The sequence below is a fragment of the Hippoglossus hippoglossus genome, chromosome 10 (genome assembly GCF_009819705.1).
Source record: "Hippoglossus hippoglossus isolate fHipHip1 chromosome 10, fHipHip1.pri, whole genome shotgun sequence".
Classification (NCBI taxonomy): domain Eukaryota; kingdom Metazoa; phylum Chordata; class Actinopteri; order Pleuronectiformes; family Pleuronectidae; genus Hippoglossus; species Hippoglossus hippoglossus.
This window is the reverse complement of record NC_047160.1, coordinates 20,563,655-20,583,558: the sequence shown is the minus strand read 5'-3', so window position 1 is coordinate 20,583,558 and position 19,904 is coordinate 20,563,655. Positions and strand designations below refer to the sequence as shown.

Here is a 19,904-nt window from a genome sequence, read left to right as displayed (position 1 = left end):
ATATTTTTATTACAGTCAATATACAATATACAATCTTTAAATATGTCTATAAAGAGGCTTGATATATATTCATATTTCCTAAAGATACTTTATATATCTTTATAAGCAGTCTTTACAGACACTTCATATATTTTCACATTTATACATCTTTAAATATGTTTATTTACACACTAAATGTGTATTTATATACTGTCTATAAAGATCTGTACATATACTGACATGTACTGTTCTCACTGTTGTGACCTTGTTTCCACGGTGGTTTACATAATATCGCGATAGGTGCTGAGACCTGACGGAAGCTGTCGCGCTCTCGCGAGAACAGCTCAGCTGCGTCACAGGTGACTTGTGTGTGTTTGTATCAGTCGGTTCTTTCCCGTCAGTCATAGATTCTCAAAGTGGATCCAGAACAAGCGGAACCAGCGGAATCACAGGAAAGTACTGACGGTTCTGAACAGCACTGACTCACTCTACCCGCTAGTGCTACTGCCGCTGCCCTTTACACCCAGTTAAACGCTAACCAGCTCGTTACTTACGGCGGCTAACGACGTTAGCCTGCGCCGCTAGCTAGCCGTAGCAGCGGAGCCGTTAGCCGACCTGCGGAGTGATTCGGAGATTCGACCCAGAGACGAGTCAGCCGAGGTGAGTGTGTCCGCGGCCGTGTTCACTGTCCGTGCGGCGGCAGATGTTGGGAGGCGATGACTCGAACTGGGTCCGAGTGACATGCGGACAGAGAACGACACAGTGACCGGCCGCCTGTGACTCCGCTCCGCAAGTTCCTGCTCCGCCGCTCCGCCACAGCGAGGATGATCCCCAGCCTGGCCCACAGACCATGGCCTGTCTTCTGCAGAGTGTCCCTGCAGCACCGGGCGTCCCTGTCCCCGCGGAGCCCCGGGTTCCCGCTGCTGTGCTCCGGTGAGGACGCTCAGATTACAGACACATTTATTACCACACAATATGAGGCTCTATAATCTGCTTTAAAGATATGAGCTCAGTATTAGTTGATCTATTCTACATTGTTACTTTTGATAGGATGCACACTGTGATTGATCGTTAAAGCCATTTTAAAGCAAATCATTCCAGCATCTCATATTTTCTAACTTCCCTGTTGTATATCGTTGTAAACTGGGTATATCTGATGTGTTGTGGTCAAACGTCACTCAATGAAATTATGTCACAAGGTTTTGAGAACGTGTTTCCTGTTTTATAGACCAAGTTGTTTCTTTGAGAGATAAAATAATTGAGAAATATTGAAAGACACTCAGTAGAGTACTTACCTCAGCCAAGGCCTCTTATGACACCACATTTACAGTAAATCTGCTAGATCTGTGTTTGTATTTGGATCTGCATCACAGAGCACACAAAAAAAGCCCCTATCCCCGATCTCACAATGTTAATGTAAGTGTTTTTGTGTGACAGATAAACCAAAGTACAGGGGTGGAAACATAACTTCCTTGGTGGAGGTAATGGAAGTTGGTTGCAGCTCTACCCTTCTTTCTCTTGAACCCTCTTGTTGTGCTTCATTGCAGGGGTTGAAAAAGCTCACAGTCATCACACATTGTGTTGCGCAGGCTGGCAGAGCAGAAGCATACACAGCCTGTGGTTCGGCCTGCCAGACGGCAGAGTTGCCACTTTAGGAGTGGGGAAGGTGCAGTACTACTCTTCATCTGGTGACAGTAAAGACGGTCCTCCGAAAGTACCATCCGGTGATGCTCCATCAGCCGAGATGACCTCTCCAGGTGCTGCAAAAGCCCCCCCGCCTTCATTAGGTGACAAACTAATGTTTTTATGGACCGCAGAAGTACTCAAGATATTCAGTGTCTGTCTGTCAATTTGTGCGACTCTGTTTTGTGTACTGTTGTGTTTACTATTTACTCTGTTAAAGGTGTGAAAACCTCTTATTTGTCTTATTACATCCTTTGTCAACACAAACCCTGAGAAACCTTAGTCAACTTTTATGAACACATTTTATACTTTGCCCTTAAAAGATGCATAGAGAGGTCAACAACATAAATAACAAACAATACAGTAAGTTGTATGTGATATATATATATTTATATATAGGAGCCTCTTACTTAATGTGCTCCGCTGTTTGAGTAGCAGGTCCTGGAGGGGATGAAAGATGTTCTATATGATGTTCAACAGTTTGTCCATCATCCTCTTCTCTATGACCAAAGTTCTGATCAGCCAACCTTCATCATCAGTTTGCTGAATATATTTACAATGTTCTATGTTGACTCGTCTATTTCTGTCTGTTTAGCTTTCACACCTCCGAGCCTGTCTACGGTGGAGACCATTCAAGTGAAAGGTAAAGAACAATATTTCTACATCCTTGAAACTAAACATCATTTTATAGAGTACTCATAACCTTTACCTTGTATTTTTGTGGGTAGGATTTTCTGTCTGGCAGAAGTTTGAAGACTAATGTGTTCAGATGTGAACTGTGAATCTTTAATTTACTTTTATTGTCCTGTGCAGTTCGGGCAGTGCTGAAAAAAAGGGAATATGGAGCCAAGTACACTCAGAACAACTTCATCACCGCAGTCAGAGCCATGAATGAGTTCTGCCTCAAACCAAGGTAAGTGAGTGAACGGTTTGAAATCCTCCTCCTCTGTCCAGTGTTAGCTGAGATGCTGCCAGACCATGACATAAATTCCTCAGAGTTAATCACTAAACATGTGATTAACTAATGGAAGGCTGCTTCACATCATTTAACACAGGTCTTCACTTCCTGCATCTTTTTCTCACCCCCTCCCCTCCTGTCTTCACAGTGACGTGGAGCTACTTCGGAAGATCAGGAGACGCAGCCCCCACGACGACACAGAGGCTTTCACTGTGTTCCTGCGGTCAGATGTCGAGGCCAAGTTAGTTCAACGACCTCCATCTTTACATCCGCTCACAGCATCATTGCTTGAATCACCAGTTTTCATCACCTTGTTCAATAACTTTTGTAAATTCACTTATTTCTGTTTGTGACTGTCAGAGCACTGGATGTGTGGGGAAGCCAGGAAGCTTTAGCCCGAGAGAAAAATATCAGGAAAGAAGTGGAGAGAGAGTATCAAGAGAGTAGGTTTTTTTTCTCATTTTGAACATGCAGTAAAATCAAAGATTGTGTCTTAAGCAAAAGTTCAACATTTTGAGAAATACGGTTATTTACCTTCTGACAGAGTGGGAGAAGTCAGATGAGACGATGGATTAATGAATCAAATTCAGAGGCTCTCATTGGCATATTTTGTGACATTAGCAGGAAACTGAGCTGATTCCCTCTGTTTCCAGTCTATTAAGCTAAGCTAAGCTAATCAGATGTTGAAGGAATGAGGTTATCAATCCTCTCATCTGACTCAGTTAAAAATAGTTGGCCTTCCAATTTTTATAATCTAATAACCCTCCAATTATTTTCTTGATTAATCGATTCATTCGTTTGTGAAAAGTTCCCATCACAATTTCCTAAACCACAAGGTCACACTATTACATGTTTTTATTATCTCATTGTACAAGTAAAAATGTTCTTGCAACATAATTTTATTCCTCTTTGTTATATGATCTCTTTTTTTAATTGCTGGTTGTGAATTCCCTATTTTCTTTCTGTTAAGCACTTTGTAGCTTAAAGAAAAGTACAAAATAAAAAAGTTTATTATTGTATTGTTAAAGTCTTGTTGTTAAACTCCCACAATATTTGATTTACTGTCATTTATGACAATGAAAAGTAGTAAATCCGTTCAGTAGTTTTTGCATAATCATCCCGATAAAACAAAAAAAATGGACAGAAGTGAAAACATAACCTCCTTGGTGGATGTAGCTATAAAAATAGTTGCTGATTCATAGCAGCTCTAAAAAAAGTCTCTTTCTCAAAATGTTGAACTGCTTCACATAACTTTACCAAACTGTTTCTCTGCTATTATTGTTTGTTTTTTTGGTTTGTGTGGTTTTTTTCATTGACGTGTTGTTTTTAATCTTGATCTCCAGATATATTTCGGAACCAACAGTTGTTGAAGGAATACAAAGACTTCTGGGGAAACACGAAGGTGAGCTCTTTGACTCTTACCTGACATTCTGTCTGATGACATCACACAAAGTCCGGTTTCATATGTGTAAGAGAAAGTGAGCTGGGTCGTCCTGTTGTCACGTCCGAGTCTCTCTAATCACAGCAGGTGGTGTTTGTGTGACCTTTGTCCCTGTGACAGAGGTCAGTGCTTTTATATGTCAATGTCACTATCTGTTGTCATTCAGAGAGAGAGCCCCTCTTTACTGTACAAGCGGATGTTATGACAGTGACCATACTTTGCTGTTCTACACTCCTCTGCTATGTCATAGTCTATAATCTGAACTCTACTCATCAGATTAAGTCAATTATATAAACTACATTGACTGCAGGACAGGGAATCCCTTTCACTGGGAACATAACCTGTATAAACCATCCAGGCACTGATCGAACCTATTTCTGTTTTCAATTTAAAATCTGAATTTCACTTTTCTCTTCTCGTTTCTCTGTTTCATCAAAGCCTCGATCAGGCAAGAGGGCGACTTTTCTACAAGGGCCAGGGAAGGTGGTCATGGTCGCTATTTGCATGTACGTTTTCACACTCACCAGTTTATCTGAATGCTGTTTGGTTTTTTTCTCTGAGATCAGTCTGAACTCTGTGACTTTACTGAGCTGTAGCACACACACACACACACACACACACACACACACACACACACAGAGACACACACAGCAGGAGGTATTGGATTAAAGAGGCAAACTAGGTGTCTGTTCTCAGCAGGGTTACTACGAGCAGCATGTCGGATAAGTTAGTGTCGTGTTTGGGAAACTTAACAAAAACTATTGAAAGTTTTTCACCAGTAAAGATCTAAGAGATAAAGGCTTTTTTGTATTTGGGAACTGCTCCGGACCTTGTCTCAACACGAGGTCTTGTTGCCTATTGGATTAGGATGATTGTGTTAGAGGACATGTGCCAGTCACATGAACAGCAGATTAACTCCTTCATTGCACAAAGATGCTCTCAGGGACTCATTTAGTTGGGTGCTCATTACAGTAGATGCCAACTTTTGGTGTAAAAGCTGTTATTCACTAAAATGACAGAATTAAATTAAAATTATTATAAATAAGAGAAACTTTCTTATAAATTCCATGTGAATTTAGTAGGCTTCCACCCAAAATTGGCTGCATTCACCTTTTTACATGTCAGTTACAAGCATGAGTGTGAACCATCAATCCACAAAAAAACATCTGTGATGTGACCATATGTAAAGTTTGTCAACACTTTTAGGAGCCACACTCTAGTTGTGTTTTTTTTATATCCTTTACAAGCCATTGAATTTCTTTCTTTATCCTCAGCAATGGGCTGAACTTCTTCTTCAAGCTCCTGGCGTGGGTCTACACGGGGTCGGCCAGCATGTTCTCTGAGGCCATCCACTCTCTGGCCGACACCTGCAACCAGGGTCTGCTCGCCCTGGGAATCAGCCAGTCGGTCCGCAACCCGGACTCGGAGCACCCGTAAGCATAACCCGTAGTTATTCAACTACTAAAAGAAAGATGGGTGGTGTCCAAAGGATACTGGATCATCAAAATAGAAGTGGTCTGTTAACCGAAATCATTTCTTTGTCCTAATGCTAAGTTAAAATTCTTGGATCTGCCCTTTAATCCTCATTTCCACCAGCAATTAAGGGCTTCATCTCAGGGTTAGGGTGAAAATATAACGTCCTTGGCATAGGTAATAATGATGGCCCCTTAACGTCAGCTGTCACTGAGCCTCTTTGCGTTTTTCAGATATGGCTTCTCCAACATGCGCTACATCGCCTCCCTCATCAGCGGCGTGGGCATTTTTATGATGGGAGCGGGCCTCTCCTGGTACCACGGCATCATGGGATTGCTGCACCCGGGGCCCATTGAATCATTGTTATGGGTGAGTGTCTGGCTCAGCTTCTGTCAGTAGTACAAGATAAATAAAGGACAACTGTGATGCATCATGTTTTGTTTCTGTGTTCCAGGCTTACTGTATCCTGGCGGGCTCTCTGGTGTCTGAAGGAGGTGCATTCTAAAAAAAAAAGACTAATCAACGTTTGATGATGTTTTGACAGAGATCCATTTTTTAACACCTCTTCTTATTTCTCTTTCTCAGCCACGTTACTAGTCGCCATCAATGAGATAAAGAAGAGTGCCCTTAAGCACGGAGTGACATTTTATGAATATGGTATGTGCAAAAATAATCTGTCAGTGCTTTGATCACCATTTGCACCTGTCTTTATCCGTAGTGCTCAGATTTCAGATTATTTAGAGATTATCTACATGAAACTGCAGGTAGAAATGTGCTGAAGACACCGAAGAGGAGACCTGATTTCTGATTGACAGTGAATGCAAGATGTCCAAGTATGATCCATCTACTCTGGTTTAACTCACCACTGGAGTAAAATGAAACCAGTCGTTTTCTGTCACTGTCATTAAGGTCAAGTTGATTTCAATATGCTGATGGAAAGTAAGAAATCAGATAGTTATCAAGTAGCTGCGGATGCATTTCTAACAGAATCCCATGTTTGTTTAATGTAGCCACATATTACTTACAAATCGAGATGTAAATGTCGTCTGGAATTGTTTAATGTGTCCAGTGATGCAGAGTCGAGACCCCAGTACTAACGTGGTTCTGCTGGAGGACGCTGCTGCTGTGATAGGAGTCATCATGGCTGCCGGCTGCATGGGACTCACCTCGCTCACAGGTAAACAAAGAGACTTTGTTCAGTCTATCTGAATGTTCCAAGTTCATAAGTTTATTGCATCTTTTTAATATGATCTTCAATATCTCTACTTGGATTTATTAGTTGATATATTTATTATTATTTATGATCCTTCCCTCTGGTGTTTTTGTACTTTGGTCTCTTAAAGTACCACTGGTACCCTTGGTTGATTTAATTTAATTTGTTTTATTTTTCAAAATGTGCTTCATGAGTAAACTTGACTTGACAATTCCTCTCTCCGCCGCCGCCCGTGTCGTCCCAGGTAACCCGTTATACGACAGTTGTGGTTCTCTCTGCGTGGGCACGCTGCTGGGCGCCGTCTCAACCTTCCTCATCTACACCAACACAGAGGCCCTGCTGGGACGCTCCATACAGGCTGATCGTGTGCAGAAGCTCACAGAGTTCCTAGAGAACGACCCTGCTGTAAGGTCAGAAAACACACACACACACACACACACACACACACACACACACACACACACACACACACACACACACACACACACACACACACACACACACACACACACACACACACACACACACACACACACACACACACACACACACGCACAGCTATAAAACATGAAGCAGGTGTTGATGTCAGGTTTGGAATCATTCATGTCAATACAAATAAATCCTCTGACCACCAGTTGAGCCCGACCACTCGATCCAACAGTGACTTTATGTGTCTCCCACTGTTAATGGGAGGCTTTAAATAGACAAGCTGGTGTTTCCTGGTCTTCCCACGTGAACGTCTTTAGGGACAGCTGTTAACAAAGTGATTCACTTTAATCCCTCAGCATGAAGGACTGAGCTAAAAGCCTGGGCAAAGAATTTAAAACTGGAAACATGTACAGGTTGTTTACAGGCTTCAGTTCAATTTAACACTTTTAAGAATGGGTGTGAGGATTAACCAATAAAAAATATAACTGGTTTATTTAAGGTCTAAGTAAGAATTTAGCTTCACACCAGAGCTCAATAATAATGTTTTAGTTTTTACATGAATCACATACAATAACATTTCATTACTGGCCAAGGCATGCAAGAAAAGAATATGTAAGACCCTTGTTAATTAAAGTTAAAGATTTTTCTAGGCCTTTTTTTGTAATCATGGCTTTATAAGACCTGTAGATTTCCTGTTTTTAAATACTTTCATTTCAAATTGTATTCTTTTATTTTAACAAAGGTTTTCTTTTTACATTAGTATTATGCTGTTTTTTAAGTGACCTCCCCTGCAGCTTCCTTGATGTGTTTCATTTCATTCTGAGCAGGGCCATCCACGACGTGAAGGCCACTGACATGGGGCTGAGTAAAGTTCGCTTCAAGGCTGAAGTTGACTTTGACGGCCGAGTGGTGACACGGTCGTATCTGGAAAAACAAGACATTGACCAACTCCTTCATGTAAGTGGTTTTTTTTGTTTTGTTTCCTGTTTTCGCTGTGTCCGACATGCCTCCTGGTGTGATACATGTGTCTTTACTGGTAAAGTTAGGAGTGTGCGTTTTGTCTTTGTAGGAAATTCAGCAGGTGAAGACGTGTGAGGAACTAGAGAACTTTATGCTGAAACATGGGGAGAACATCATCGACACGCTGGGAGCTGAAGTGGACCGCTTGGAGAAGGAACTCAAGGTACTACAAACTCCTCATTTTACCATTTCAGGTTATTGGAATTCATCAGAGGTGTTTTATAAGGGTTTCCAGACAGTGTTTCCTTACTGTTTGGTTTCTTCACAGCAACGTAACCCAGAGGTTCGTCACGTAGACTTGGAGATACTCTAATACCTCCCGGTGTCTGCTGGGGGAAGATCCTGCTGTACGGAGAAGAGAAGGTGAACGGACGGCTGAGTCCACCTCCTCAATCTGCCTCCCATTCTGACCACCTCACAACAAGCATCCGTCTCTGCACAAGTCATCAAGTCTTACTGTAGAGTAGTCCAGAAGCGTACGTACACGAGGACGACGTTCAGGCTTCAGTTAGCGACGCCCAGAGTTCAACCCGCCACAGATCCACTCCCATTCAGGTGTGGCTGTTTCTGGTGCAAGACTAAACTGAACTGTCATTAGTCTCGTTGTCAGAGAAAATTTTAATCTGGGTTGTTTTCACACAGATTAGACAGTTTAGTCTTGTGGTTGTTTACTTGAACTCGTATTCCTCCGTGAATTTATCTGGATTTGTCAAACTCACAAACAAAAGCAGGACCAGTAACTCTACATAGACTTGAACTTTGATGTTATGCTTGAACCACAGTGATAGTGTTTCTTTCGTTAGTACAAGGAAACCTGAAAGCTACATATTGAAGCTATAGATTTATTTAATTTCTAGACAATATTAGATTTTTTTCTTCTTTTAATCTAAAAGCTGAGGAGCTGACGAAGGCACGAAGCTGCCGCAGCTTCTCTAGTGACGACAGAAATCGTGATGAATAGATTTTATTGACATGACAGAAAATTGCAATGCAAAGTAAAAATAGTTGTTTTCATTTGATTTGTTTGATAGAGCTGAGGACTGAGCTGATGTTTAATACAATAGCTTGTGCAAAAACAAAAGGCTATAAGAAAACTAGAATGTCATATTCTTGTGACATTACAAAGACATATTGAAAGTTTAGCTAAAAAGGTATAATGATTAACTATTTACTGGACATGTTTATCTTTGCAGAAGGTCAAATATTAAGAGTGAACATCTTCACGTCGTCATGACATGATATTTGAGGCAGTATCATCTCGTTTCTTCCTCCAGCTCCACACTCTGAAAGCCCAGGTTCTCATTTGAGCTCTGGTCACTTCGACTGGTGAGGTTGTGGCAGCTGATCAGCAGATAATTGATTGTAGTGAAGATGAGGAAGAGGAAGATGCACTCGTGTAAATAAGCAGCCGATGATGACGAAACAAAAAAGCACCAAACAAATGGAACGGCCCCCGGTTTTAATCCAGTCCCAACATTATGATAACGTTTTAATCATTTAGGACGTCGCCCTGAAAACTTCATGTACCAAAATACCAAAGTAACTAATCTCCCACTTTGAGTTTCTGCTGTTTGAAAGCGACACGCTGACTGTGTTTGTTTTCACAGTCACATCTGCCTGCTAAACACCTAGCTTTGCTTCAGGAGGTGCTCAGTCATTTCAACGTTATCGGGATGGTGGACATATATTTTTGAAGGTGTTAATAGTTTAATATTTACTCTTGGTTACGATGAAATCGCAGCTGCTGAAGGAGATGGAATAAATGTGAAGTAATTTATTAAAAATATTTTGCTTTGCGTCTCTGTCGTTGTCTTCAATTTCTGTCTTTTCTCTATTTTTCACAACAACATCTTGTTCATACTGTGATGATAATGTCATGGATGACATCATCACCAGGTGTCATCCACTTCCTGTGATGTTTGGGGTCGAGCAGGTTCTCTGAGGTTCCTGTCGTTTGCTGTGGAGGAATTTTGGTTTATTGATGTATGTATCATGATAAATGTGTCACTATTATTACCTTAAGTTTAAAGGTTTATTTTTGCTCCTGAGTGAAGGCTGTGGTTTCAATCTTTTCTCTGTTAGCATTACACAAAAACGACCATGAAACGTCAGTGGAAAACCAATTCACTTCTTCAGATTTTCACCATTTCCTTAACATGAGATAGGGCATTTTGACATTGTCATTGATTTTAATATAAGAGAATAATTCATGGATCTTGATGTTCAAATATCAGACATGTTTAGAGAACTGATCTATCACAAGCTTTAGAATATCGTAAAGTAGCCCACCAACATTAAAGACATTACCCTGAACCCTTAATTTACTAAAATGCCAAAGTAAATAATGTGTTGACATCATTTTTAATGTTGCAGCCGGATGAAGGTGAAGCTCATTTTGATTTCATTTTTGATCTCAATCATTTGTCTGAGGAAGTCAGGTCCACAGATTCAGTCAATTCTTATGATGCCCTTTTTAAGATGTAAGAGCTTTTTCAGATTTTACTTTAATTTTGACCCTTACTGAGTGATTTCAAGTTACGAAAAGCTTAAGAGGAAATAACAAGAAAATTAAATAAAAAATGTATTTGCTACTGATGAAAAGTACATTATTAATATTAATACTGGATGTATCAGCAATCAAATAACAGCAAAATATGACATCAATAAAACACTGCAATTATAGGCTATCAAAATGAGTGTAAAATCAACGATAGTAAAAACAAGACCATTGCAATAATTATTGATATTATCTTACTGCCCATCCCCAGGAGGAGTAAATGACCCTGGTTGGTTTTTATGGGATTAAACCCACAACATCATTGACCACATCTGGATCCGTTTTTCCGTGTCTGTGGATGCGAGTGTTTCTGTTTTGCTGTGCGAGGCTCAGCTGCTCGACTGGAATGTAAAGCTGAGTCCATTAGATGGTGCAGTTGTAGGAGAGGAAGAGAGAAGAGGAGGGGTGGGGGGTGCAGCAGCAGCAGCAGCAGCCTGTGCGCTGACGTCAATAAAAACAGTCCTTTCCAACCAGTCTGCGCATCGAGCGACCATTCAAAACATTACGCACAGCACCGCGGCCGGACCACGCGACGACCCCTCCACGGAAACACGCTCGTTCCGGTTGTTTTTTGACGCGGAGCCCGGGGAGAGGAGGCGAAGCGGATCACCCCACTGCAGGTTTTTCACCGTTCAATGTTGTCTGGGTGTTTGCGCGCATTTCTTATCAGTGTCATGTCTCGTCATCTCCATCCCCGAGTCCGTTGCGCCGCTGCCCAATCCTGCGTCCTCATGTCTCCGCACGGAAAGAGCAGCGGCGCGCGTGTGCACGTTGATTGTCAATGCAAACGAAAAAGAATAACGAGCTGATTTTGGTTCATTATCTGTGAAAAGGAAACGTGCGTCGAGACGCGTCTGGAGGAAAACATCTCCGTCCTCCTGCAGCCTCCTGCACGTCCCTGCCTCCACCTTCATCCATCTGGGGCATTTGGAAGCAGCTTCATAATAAGAATGATGATAATAAGAATAATCCTTGTTCGTCTTATTTAAATATATATATTTTTCGATTGGTCCTGTTTTTCCACTCATAATGTGGACCCTCCAGCAGCTTACAGATGGGGGCGCAGTAAACCTGCACAGTTGGGGTCTGAGATTTTCATGCACCCCCCCACCTCCCCTCCATCACCAGCCCGTGGTTAGAAAACCCACAGCCCCGTTACTTAGTCTTCTCCTGTGCGCAAAGCAAGAGAAACGGTGTGTGTGTGTGTGTGTAGCAGTGTAATCACATCCTTTTACCCATGCACAAAAACATAACCTCATTTGCCTGTGTGTGTGTGTGTGTGTGTGTTTTCGTTGTTGGCATTTAAGGACATTTTTCAGCATAAAGACCTCACAGGGACCAACTAATGAGGCGAGACCTAATTTCTAAGGTCCTGGTTAAGGTTAGGGTTAGACATGAATTGGTCATGGTGAATGGTTAATTGGTTAGGTTAGGTCTGTGTGTGTCTCTGTGTGTGTGTGTGTTTGTTTGTGTGTTACTGTTGCCTCTTTAGGATATTTTCCAGCATATCTTGGGAAAAGCCAAGTCCTAAAGAGGCAAAATGTCATTTCTGAGATCCTAGTTAATGTTATGGTTAAGGTTAGGTATGATTTGGTGATAGGTCAGGTAGGGCAAAAAAATATTTGGTCCACCTGGCCACAATGAATGGAAGTCAATGCAAGGTCCCCACAAGGAAGCACCACAAACCATAGTGTGTGCATATTAACATCTTTGTTAGGACCATAGACTGTTTACAAACACAGACCTTACAAAGTGAGGACATTTTGACCGGTCCTCACTATTCAATCGGCTGTTTGAGGGTTAATACTTGGCCTCAGGGGCAGGATTAGAGTTTAGGTTTAGGTCAGGCACAGAGGACACCTTGAGTGCTGAGAGGAGCCAAGCAACAAGGTTCACGTTAAATATACCTTTTTAATTGTTTTAGGATTATGTTAACACCTACGGTAATGGTTGGGGTTAGGCATTTAGTTGTGATGGTTAAGGTTAGGGGCTAGGAAATGCACCATACCAATGAGTGTCCTCACAAAGATGTAAATGCAAGTGTATATGTGTATGTGTATGTGTATGTGTAAGTGTATGTGTGTGTGTGTGTGTGTAGAGTTTCTCTAAATGATCAATGTGGTTGTTATATCACAGGAGCCTCCAGAGCGATCCAGGCACAATGTGACGGCAGGAAAACTCCCCTTGTCGGATGAGCACCATCATCACCACCTCCCTGCTCTTCGCTTTTAGCCTCTTTACAGTGCTGCCTTGTCTTATCATGTTCAAGCAGCATTGTACAGGGCTATGACAGCGCAGAGAGCTGAGCTGCTCGGGCGCCGCGTCTCCCTGACCCCCTCGGATGGAAAGACACTGAATGACATCATCCGTTTAAAATCCCACGAAGTGACGAGGATTGCATGTGACCTGCAGGGATTGTGAGCAGTAGAGTGACTTGGATGGTGATTTTATATAGTTAAAAAAAACTGGAGCACATGAAGTTCTGGGCTGAATTATTCAGCGCAAACCTACATCCTTTAGCAGCCAATACATTATTGAACCAATTAATTACACTGCGCTGTGCTGCTTCTGGATTAGTCCCACTGTGTGCATGTATGAGCGTTGCATGTGAGTCACAGAGCGACACATCCCATTGAGCAAAAATTCTTTTTTCAACATCCAGATGAAATACAAAAAAGTTAAAGTAGATTTTCAATCTATTTCCCAAATTGCAAAATTGAAGTTTCCTTATCCAAACAAAGACAGTTACCACAAATGTCATAGTGTCCCTTCATCTGTAGTTTGTATTTAATTAAAAAAATGTAATTATAAGTTAGGTTGTGTTATAGCTGCAACATCTCTGGGTCTGTAAATAAATAATTGACTATGATTATATGTACGTCTGTTGAAAGACCAGAAATATATAAAGTACAATTCAAACATTTGAGTCCCTTGATTTATTTGAATGTCAGTGTGTGTAAATGTTATATTTTATGTTCGGTCTGAATGAGCCACTGTGACGACATAGGTCCAGTTTCAGGCCATGTGCTGGCTGCAAATTGAGCCCTTGACTTTCCCTCTCTGTCCTGAGTGTCCGTTATCCTTAACTCTGTCTGATATGGGATTAGTAATGAGAGCATCTTTAATGAAGGAGCCTCCTCTCTAATTAACTAACACGCTTAAATTTGCCTGTGGTGAAACAAGTTCATCTGTGTCCACCGACCCAGAGAGAAACTTTTTGGGAGAGAATTTAAATCCAATGGGAGAAAACTGATGTTATTTGCTTTATATATATAAAAAAAAGAAATAAGGGAATTACAAGGATATCCAATACACTCATAGCATCAATACCAAATTCACAGATTTTATTACAAATTCCTTGTTTGTTTGACTAACAATGGCCATGGAAGAAGAGACCTGCTGTGTTTCACGTCACTGCCTGTGTTTCAGTCCAGTTCAGGGTCCTGTCTCAGGTCCCAGAGAAGTGAGCGAGGACGTAGGGTCAGGCACGTTACGTCCTCACCGGCTGCAGCTCACACAGGGCTGCAGACCGTTCTCGTTGCAGGAAGTGCACTTGAGGGCTTTGAAGGAATCCGTGAAGCAGTTGCGAAATATGGACATCTTGCTGCCGTGGCACGTTGGGCATGGGATGAAGGCAAAGCCCCCACAGGTCTGGCACGTCTGGGGATGCTGTACCCTCTGTAGGGAAGTGGATAGATTACATGAAAATAAACACTTAATAATAGACATTTCACACTTGGATTTACAAGGTTTTAAATCAGCTTGATAGTCTGAATGACCGAAGAGATGAGAAGTTCGATGCTGCTACTATAAAATATAAGAATATAGCACAATGACTGAAAACAGGGGAAACAACAATCCTGGGTCTGTCCAAAATAACCAAATTCATCTACCAACACCTATAAAGCCAACCAAAGTATCACATGGTATCTAATTTAGTCTGTACAAAACCCAAGTGTAAAAACACAATGTAGCCTCTTCACCATGAAGCAGAAAGTATCACTTAAGATATATATTATATCATGAGGATCTTAACTATGAGCGATCACGTTAGATAAACTAGCAACTCTGAGGTACTGATATTTTTAATCTTAGCTCCTACTTGAGAACATAATCTTGAAATGTCAACAAATGTGTTAAAATGGCTGCCAGTTACATCTATACAAAATATTGTTTCAACCATTGAATTAAAAATACAAGTCATTAGATATAACATATGCTAATCGGTGAGCTTCAGCGGCCCCTGTAGGTATTTCCCTCCATTTCCAGTCTTTGCGCTAAGCTAAGCTAACCATCTCCTGTCTGTAGCTTCATTTTTAGCAGAGAGAAGATGATATCAATTTTCTTCTAATCGTATTTTACAAAATGTCAAACTGTTATTTCAGTGTACAGCTGCAGATATCTACTGTAAACACACAATAACGTCATGTTGCTGGCTCTGGACTAATTAGTGAATGCATGACCTTTCAGAGCGGCATTCTTCAGTAACGGCCTGCAGTGACGGGGAGTTATGACGTAAATGTCATCACACTGCTCTCACTTACGAAGTCTAAACTCCAGATTAAAGCTAAAGCCTTTGAAAAGGCCAGTGGCTGCGTGAGCGACGTTGCTGCTGCAGCTCAACGTGAAAAATAGATTTGCACAATCTGGGTTCGCAGCTCAGAGCGATGTGCTCCGTGTCCATTTGTGTGTTTGAACAAATGTGTTGGAGGCACAATCAATAACAAGCCCTCCATTACTGATGGTCACTTATTGATGTGCATGCATCTTTAACATTGCTCGTGTTTTATTGATGACACGACTAGTGATGGGGAACGACTGCTCCTGTTTGCATGTGTTCATCTAAATGGATTTGGACAAACACAGAGTGTTGATTTATTATCTCGACTCTATAATCACCTTTAATATTACATGTGCTGCAGAGTAAATCTAAATGTAGGAACGATTCAACGTCAGCATGTGTCAAACCAAGTGGTTGATCGTACATTTAACCACCATCAATTATTCAAAGTGTGATTTTCAAAGCAAAAAGTGAAAACCAACCTCGATTTTTATCAGAAGATCTTGAAGCTCTCCTGATTCATTCATACCGAGTATTTTCTCAGCACCCTGCAGAACAAGAAATGTCAAGATTCAATTTTTAATAAACTCAGTGTGGGATTTAGAGCATATTGATATCAGATATCATTAGGAAGAAGTACTGACCCCTAGGTAGTGTCCATCAATGAACACAACTGGTAACGAAGGAGGTTCTCCCACACGTTTGCACCGCTCCTCCAACTCCTTCCCGTACTCGCTGTTCAGGGCGATGTTCTTCTCCACGAACCTCACCCTGTGGTTCTGGAAAATCTTTCTGACCAGCTCGCAGCGCTCGAAGGTCGTCCTCACCACACGGAAACTGGTCGTGTAGATGACAATCCGCCCAAACTCAAGCAACAACTCCAACTACAAGGGAGGAAACACAAGGTTAATTTAATATATGAACATTTAACTAAACCCTCAGAGGCATGGAAAGAAGAAATCAAGTTTTCTAGGCAGCAGTAAGATAAAGATATAATAATTTGTTGTCTCCATTCTTATGTTTGACAAAGCGAAAATGAAATACTTCCTGTTATTGAATCAGTTTGAATACAGTTATGATCTTTAGGTCTTTCCTGATGGAGAAAACTTTGAAGTTTGCAAACAAAGACACAATTAGACAGAAGATACTGAACCGAAAGGACAAAGATTGTACAAATATTGATGGTGAACATAAATGTTCAGTATGAAGTCCTGTTAGAAATTCAACACAGTGTGTCGGTGAAACTTTGATCTTAAAATACTAACATAAATAGTTTTGTGAGACTATAATGTTGTACAAATTTGAAAACAAGAAATCATTATGTGGTGGTCAGTGTTGATATTGTGGCCTCAAACAAATAAACATATGGACACAGAAGCATAAGAAACAATGATTGATTCATTGTGAAACTGCAGCAGGTCAGAGGTCATCAGCTGAGTCGGCCGTTCTGTATTTGTGGCCCAGGAAGGATTTGAGTTCACACAGCAAAAAGAACATGGTCACATTATTCCCAGACCACCTCTGAATGTGGTCTGAGATGCGTTCAGGTCCCCTCTGGGTGCACTCAGACTTGAACTTGAGATCAGATCACTAAGGACGGATGTTAATGTCAAGTCTGAACGGGGTCAAAATGCAACGAGGATTCCACCAAATGACAAATACATTAGCTGCCATTCTCAAGCCTGCGTTTGTGGAAGTGTGTGTTGGGTTATGACTTATTCCCTTATTAGAAAGTGGTGCCACACTTTTTTAAAAACCACTTTACAACACATTATGTGTTATCTGAATGGCTTTCAGGAATTAAAACCACTTCAGAAAAGTACAGCACTGATTTTGAGACTTTAAATGTGTTGGTCCTCTCCTGCAGGCAGCTTCCTTTGGCCGGCATTTACTTTAGTGGAGTTTAGAAATCAATTCACTGTGCAGAGGCTGGAACATGATTGAAGATATTGTAGGTTGGTGCGCCCACTCAACCAGGTGAGCTACTGGGCTTCAGTTCTCCTGGAACGGCCGCAGGTTCCGTTCCGACTGTGCTGCATGTCTTCCTCGCTCTCTCTCCCACTTCCACACTTAAATCTGCTCTATCAATTTATGTATAATGCCCAAAAATATCTTTAAAAAAGAGAGATACTGTAGGTGGACAGTTCAAAGTAGCTACTGAATGTTATTGCAGATGAAAATGTGGATTGAGTTGAAAGCTCTGCACAGCATTACCATTCAATGACACATTATCAAAGCAACATGTCAAATCCCATAACTACCTCAAACAAGTGACAACAGAAACATTGCAAAATGTAATCAGAGTTGTCATGTTTTATATTATAACCGCTGACAATAAAACAAAGGAGTTTTTTTAAACAAAACAACGGCATCACTTAGATTTTCCTTCACGACCCGGATCACACCGCTTCACCTTGATAAGCATTTAAACGTCACCCTTAAAGAAAGATTATCTCTCTTAATCACGGTGAGGAGCTTTATCTGCTCTGTCCTGTGTCTCCACCTAACATCACACAGCAGTTTCTTCCACACGACCTTCTGTGTCACCTCTGAATCAGCGTACGGGACGACCAAGACGTACATCAGAATAACAAACACTTCTTTGTGCCGGGACACTAGAAAGCGAAGTGCAGAGAATTCATTAACCTGATTAGTTTCTCTTGAAACACTTAACGAAATGCATCATCAATCTTTAATTGCTCTGCGACCTTGTCCTCTATTGTGAGCTTTTATCCCGGTCATACACCTACGTGGAGCTCATACCTGTAACTAGACTTGAGGACAGGGACTCGTACTGATGGGAACTGGAGCTAAAAAGAAAAGATGTGGTTTATGAAGCAGGTTATTTTGAATCAGATGAGTTCCAGCCGGATGTGGTCTACTTACACTGTTGCAATTGGGAAGGTTTTCAAACAGCGTCTGACCTGCGCTGACTTTGTGCTTGACCCCCCTCACAGTCCCATTTTTACTGAGTATGTTGACCCTCTTGGTGGTGAACGACCAGTCCTTGGTGGCCCCCGCATACATGAGCAGGTCATCGGGCTCGCTCTCGCTGTCGTCCAGCTCCGAGCCCATGTATCCATACAGGTGTCCGTGCGGTTCTCCACTTGTGGAGGGGGTGCTGGCTCTGTCGGCGTCAGAGCTGCTGGTGCAGTCTGACTCCAGGGAGTCCGAAGGCCCTTCATCCTTGAAAATCTCCTTCAGCACCCGGCCGCTGTTCCCAGAAGCCACTCGGAACCTCACCCGCTTCTGGGGCTTCTCCTGCCCCTCCGTCAGCATCGTCCCCTCCATTGCGAGCCCTCTGCTACATTACATGCTCCGCACAACACCGCAGCTCCCTGCCTCCCATTCAGAGGTAAACATGCAGCTCAGACACACTATTTTGTTTCCCATGGATTACTAGCAGGTTTAATCCTGGCTGCTGGAACAGATCTAAAAACGACTGAGCGTCTGTAAGCTGCCTTACAGTCACACTCACACTGCCAGTAAATAATACATGCATTTCCTCCATGGCAACCCAGCAAGCTAATCTCAAGTAAAATGATCGTTGTCTCTGAATTATTCATCACAGTTTACACAGTTTTCACCAAAGCTTTGACAGAAGACTTTTAATGGTCTGACTTGATATGCTTTAATCAAACAAACAAACATGTCTGCCTCTTGGGATAAACTGTGAGGCCAAAACAGCTTCTGCATCGGTCACATTAAAAAAACTTATTACTGTCATGTTTTTAATGTGGGTGAGATCTTTTAAAATTTAAAACAAAAATGACTGAATGATTAAGACGTTAAACAGCTGAACACACACAGCTACTCGGCTCAGCATAAACACACACAAAAATAACCCTGCACTGTAACACCTTGCATAACCTTTAGCTACTGGATGGATTTTCATGTCTTGAGCAATATCTCAACATTTATGCTACTAATTATGGAAGAGGCACTTGGAGACACTTATGGTTCCCAGAAAATGTTTCCCAACAACTTTTGTTGATCCTTTGACTTTTTATTCAGCGCCAAATTTTTGATTAGTCCAACATTTGGGTTTAAGACCATTTGCCGGGCATCCACTGCTGGCTGTAGAACTGTATCATGTGTACAAGGACATCAATATGTTTATTTCATCTTTTTTATTCTTCTATTTTGACTTTGTCTGAACATTCACAGATATTTTATAACACTTAAATATCTGTACCCTTTAAATGTTTTATGTTTTGGCTTGTTGCTTTTATTTTATCAGGACATTTTGTCCGTTTTTTTACACTTTAATTTAAATGGTTTTAAAATGTAGATCTTGCTTTATCTTTATTGTCATTGCATACACCACCAGTATGTGCAGTTAGCATCTTAATAGCACATAGCAAAAGTGTACATAGATATTCAGTATTTAATTTATTTACTTCTGCGTGTAGCTTATTTATTTATGTATTGTTGAGTCATTAATTGATTTGCTTATTTATTTTCAATTTTGTCGATTTTGATCTTCAATAAAGAAAAGCAAATATATACAGAATGACCAATTAACTAACAATGCAATGACAGTATAAAGGGATGTAATTGTTTGTACAAAAATATACAAAAACAATTCAG

The 19,904-nt window shown here is 41.3% G+C and overlaps 2 protein-coding genes and 1 long non-coding RNA gene across 5 annotated transcripts; 2 read left to right on the top strand and 1 right to left on the bottom strand.

Annotated features, from left to right (window-relative positions):
• Positions 1-324: 324 nt before the first annotated feature.
• slc30a9 (solute carrier family 30 member 9) lies at positions 325-9,998 on the top strand. Of its 3 annotated transcripts, none has more exons than XM_034598412.1 (17): positions 325-912; positions 1,569-1,766; positions 2,258-2,305; positions 2,476-2,575; positions 2,769-2,861; positions 2,981-3,063; positions 3,964-4,022; positions 4,500-4,567; positions 5,336-5,494; positions 5,768-5,903; positions 5,989-6,028; positions 6,120-6,191; positions 6,604-6,711; positions 6,992-7,157; positions 8,004-8,133; positions 8,246-8,359; positions 8,465-9,998. In XM_034598412.1, exons 1-17 carry the CDS (start codon positions 804-806, stop codon positions 8,507-8,509), a joined length of 1,728 nt encoding a protein of 575 aa, XP_034454303.1. In that variant the 5' UTR covers positions 325-803; the 3' UTR covers positions 8,510-9,998. The 3 variants fall into 3 exon arrangements, with proteins under 3 accessions (XP_034454303.1, XP_034454301.1, XP_034454300.1); XM_034598410.1 differs by having other exon boundaries at positions 1,527-1,736; XM_034598409.1 differs by having other exon boundaries at positions 1,527-1,766.
• Positions 9,999-11,239: 1,241 nt separating this feature from the next.
• Positions 11,240-13,661, top strand: LOC117769668. Its single transcript, XR_004615268.1, has 2 exons — positions 11,240-11,373; positions 12,890-13,661. It is a non-coding gene; the product is annotated as an uncharacterized LOC117769668 (long non-coding RNA).
• Positions 13,662-14,089: 428 nt separating this feature from the next.
• On the bottom strand, positions 14,090-18,732 carry grxcr1a (glutaredoxin and cysteine rich domain containing 1 a). The gene is made up of 4 exons (XM_034598862.1): positions 18,201-18,732; positions 15,959-16,198; positions 15,797-15,862; positions 14,090-14,431 (listed from the first exon to the last, which is right to left on the bottom strand). Exons 1-4 carry the CDS (start codon positions 18,603-18,605, stop codon positions 14,252-14,254), a joined length of 891 nt encoding a protein of 296 aa, XP_034454753.1. The 5' UTR covers positions 18,606-18,732; the 3' UTR covers positions 14,090-14,251.
• Positions 18,733-19,904: the final 1,172 nt, after the last annotated feature.

What these genes read in the sequence shown, in the direction of transcription:
- slc30a9 (XM_034598409.1), top strand. Translation starts at nt 804, where the DNA reads ATGATCCCCAGCCTGGCCCACAGACCATGGCCTGTCTTCTGCAGAGTG. An exon ending in GGAGAGAGAGTATCAAGAGA is followed by an intron (nt 3,064 to 3,963) that starts GTAGGTTTTTTT and finishes CTTGATCTCCAG; the next exon opens with ATATATTTCGGAACCAACAG. An exon ending in GGGACTCACCTCGCTCACAG is followed by an intron (nt 6,712 to 6,991) that starts GTAAACAAAGAG and finishes GTGTCGTCCCAG; the next exon opens with GTAACCCGTTATACGACAGT.
- grxcr1a (XM_034598862.1), bottom strand. Translation starts at nt 18,605, where the DNA reads ATGGAGGGGACGATGCTGACGGAGGGGCAGGAGAAGCCCCAGAAGCGG. An exon ending in ACCTTCCCAATTGCAACAGT is followed by an intron (nt 16,199 to 18,200) that starts GTAAGTAGACCA and finishes CCTCCCTTGTAG; the next exon opens with TTGGAGTTGTTGCTTGAGTT. An exon ending in ATCTTCTGATAAAAATCGAG is followed by an intron (nt 14,432 to 15,796) that starts GTTGGTTTTCAC and finishes ACTTCCCTACAG; the next exon opens with AGGGTACAGCATCCCCAGAC.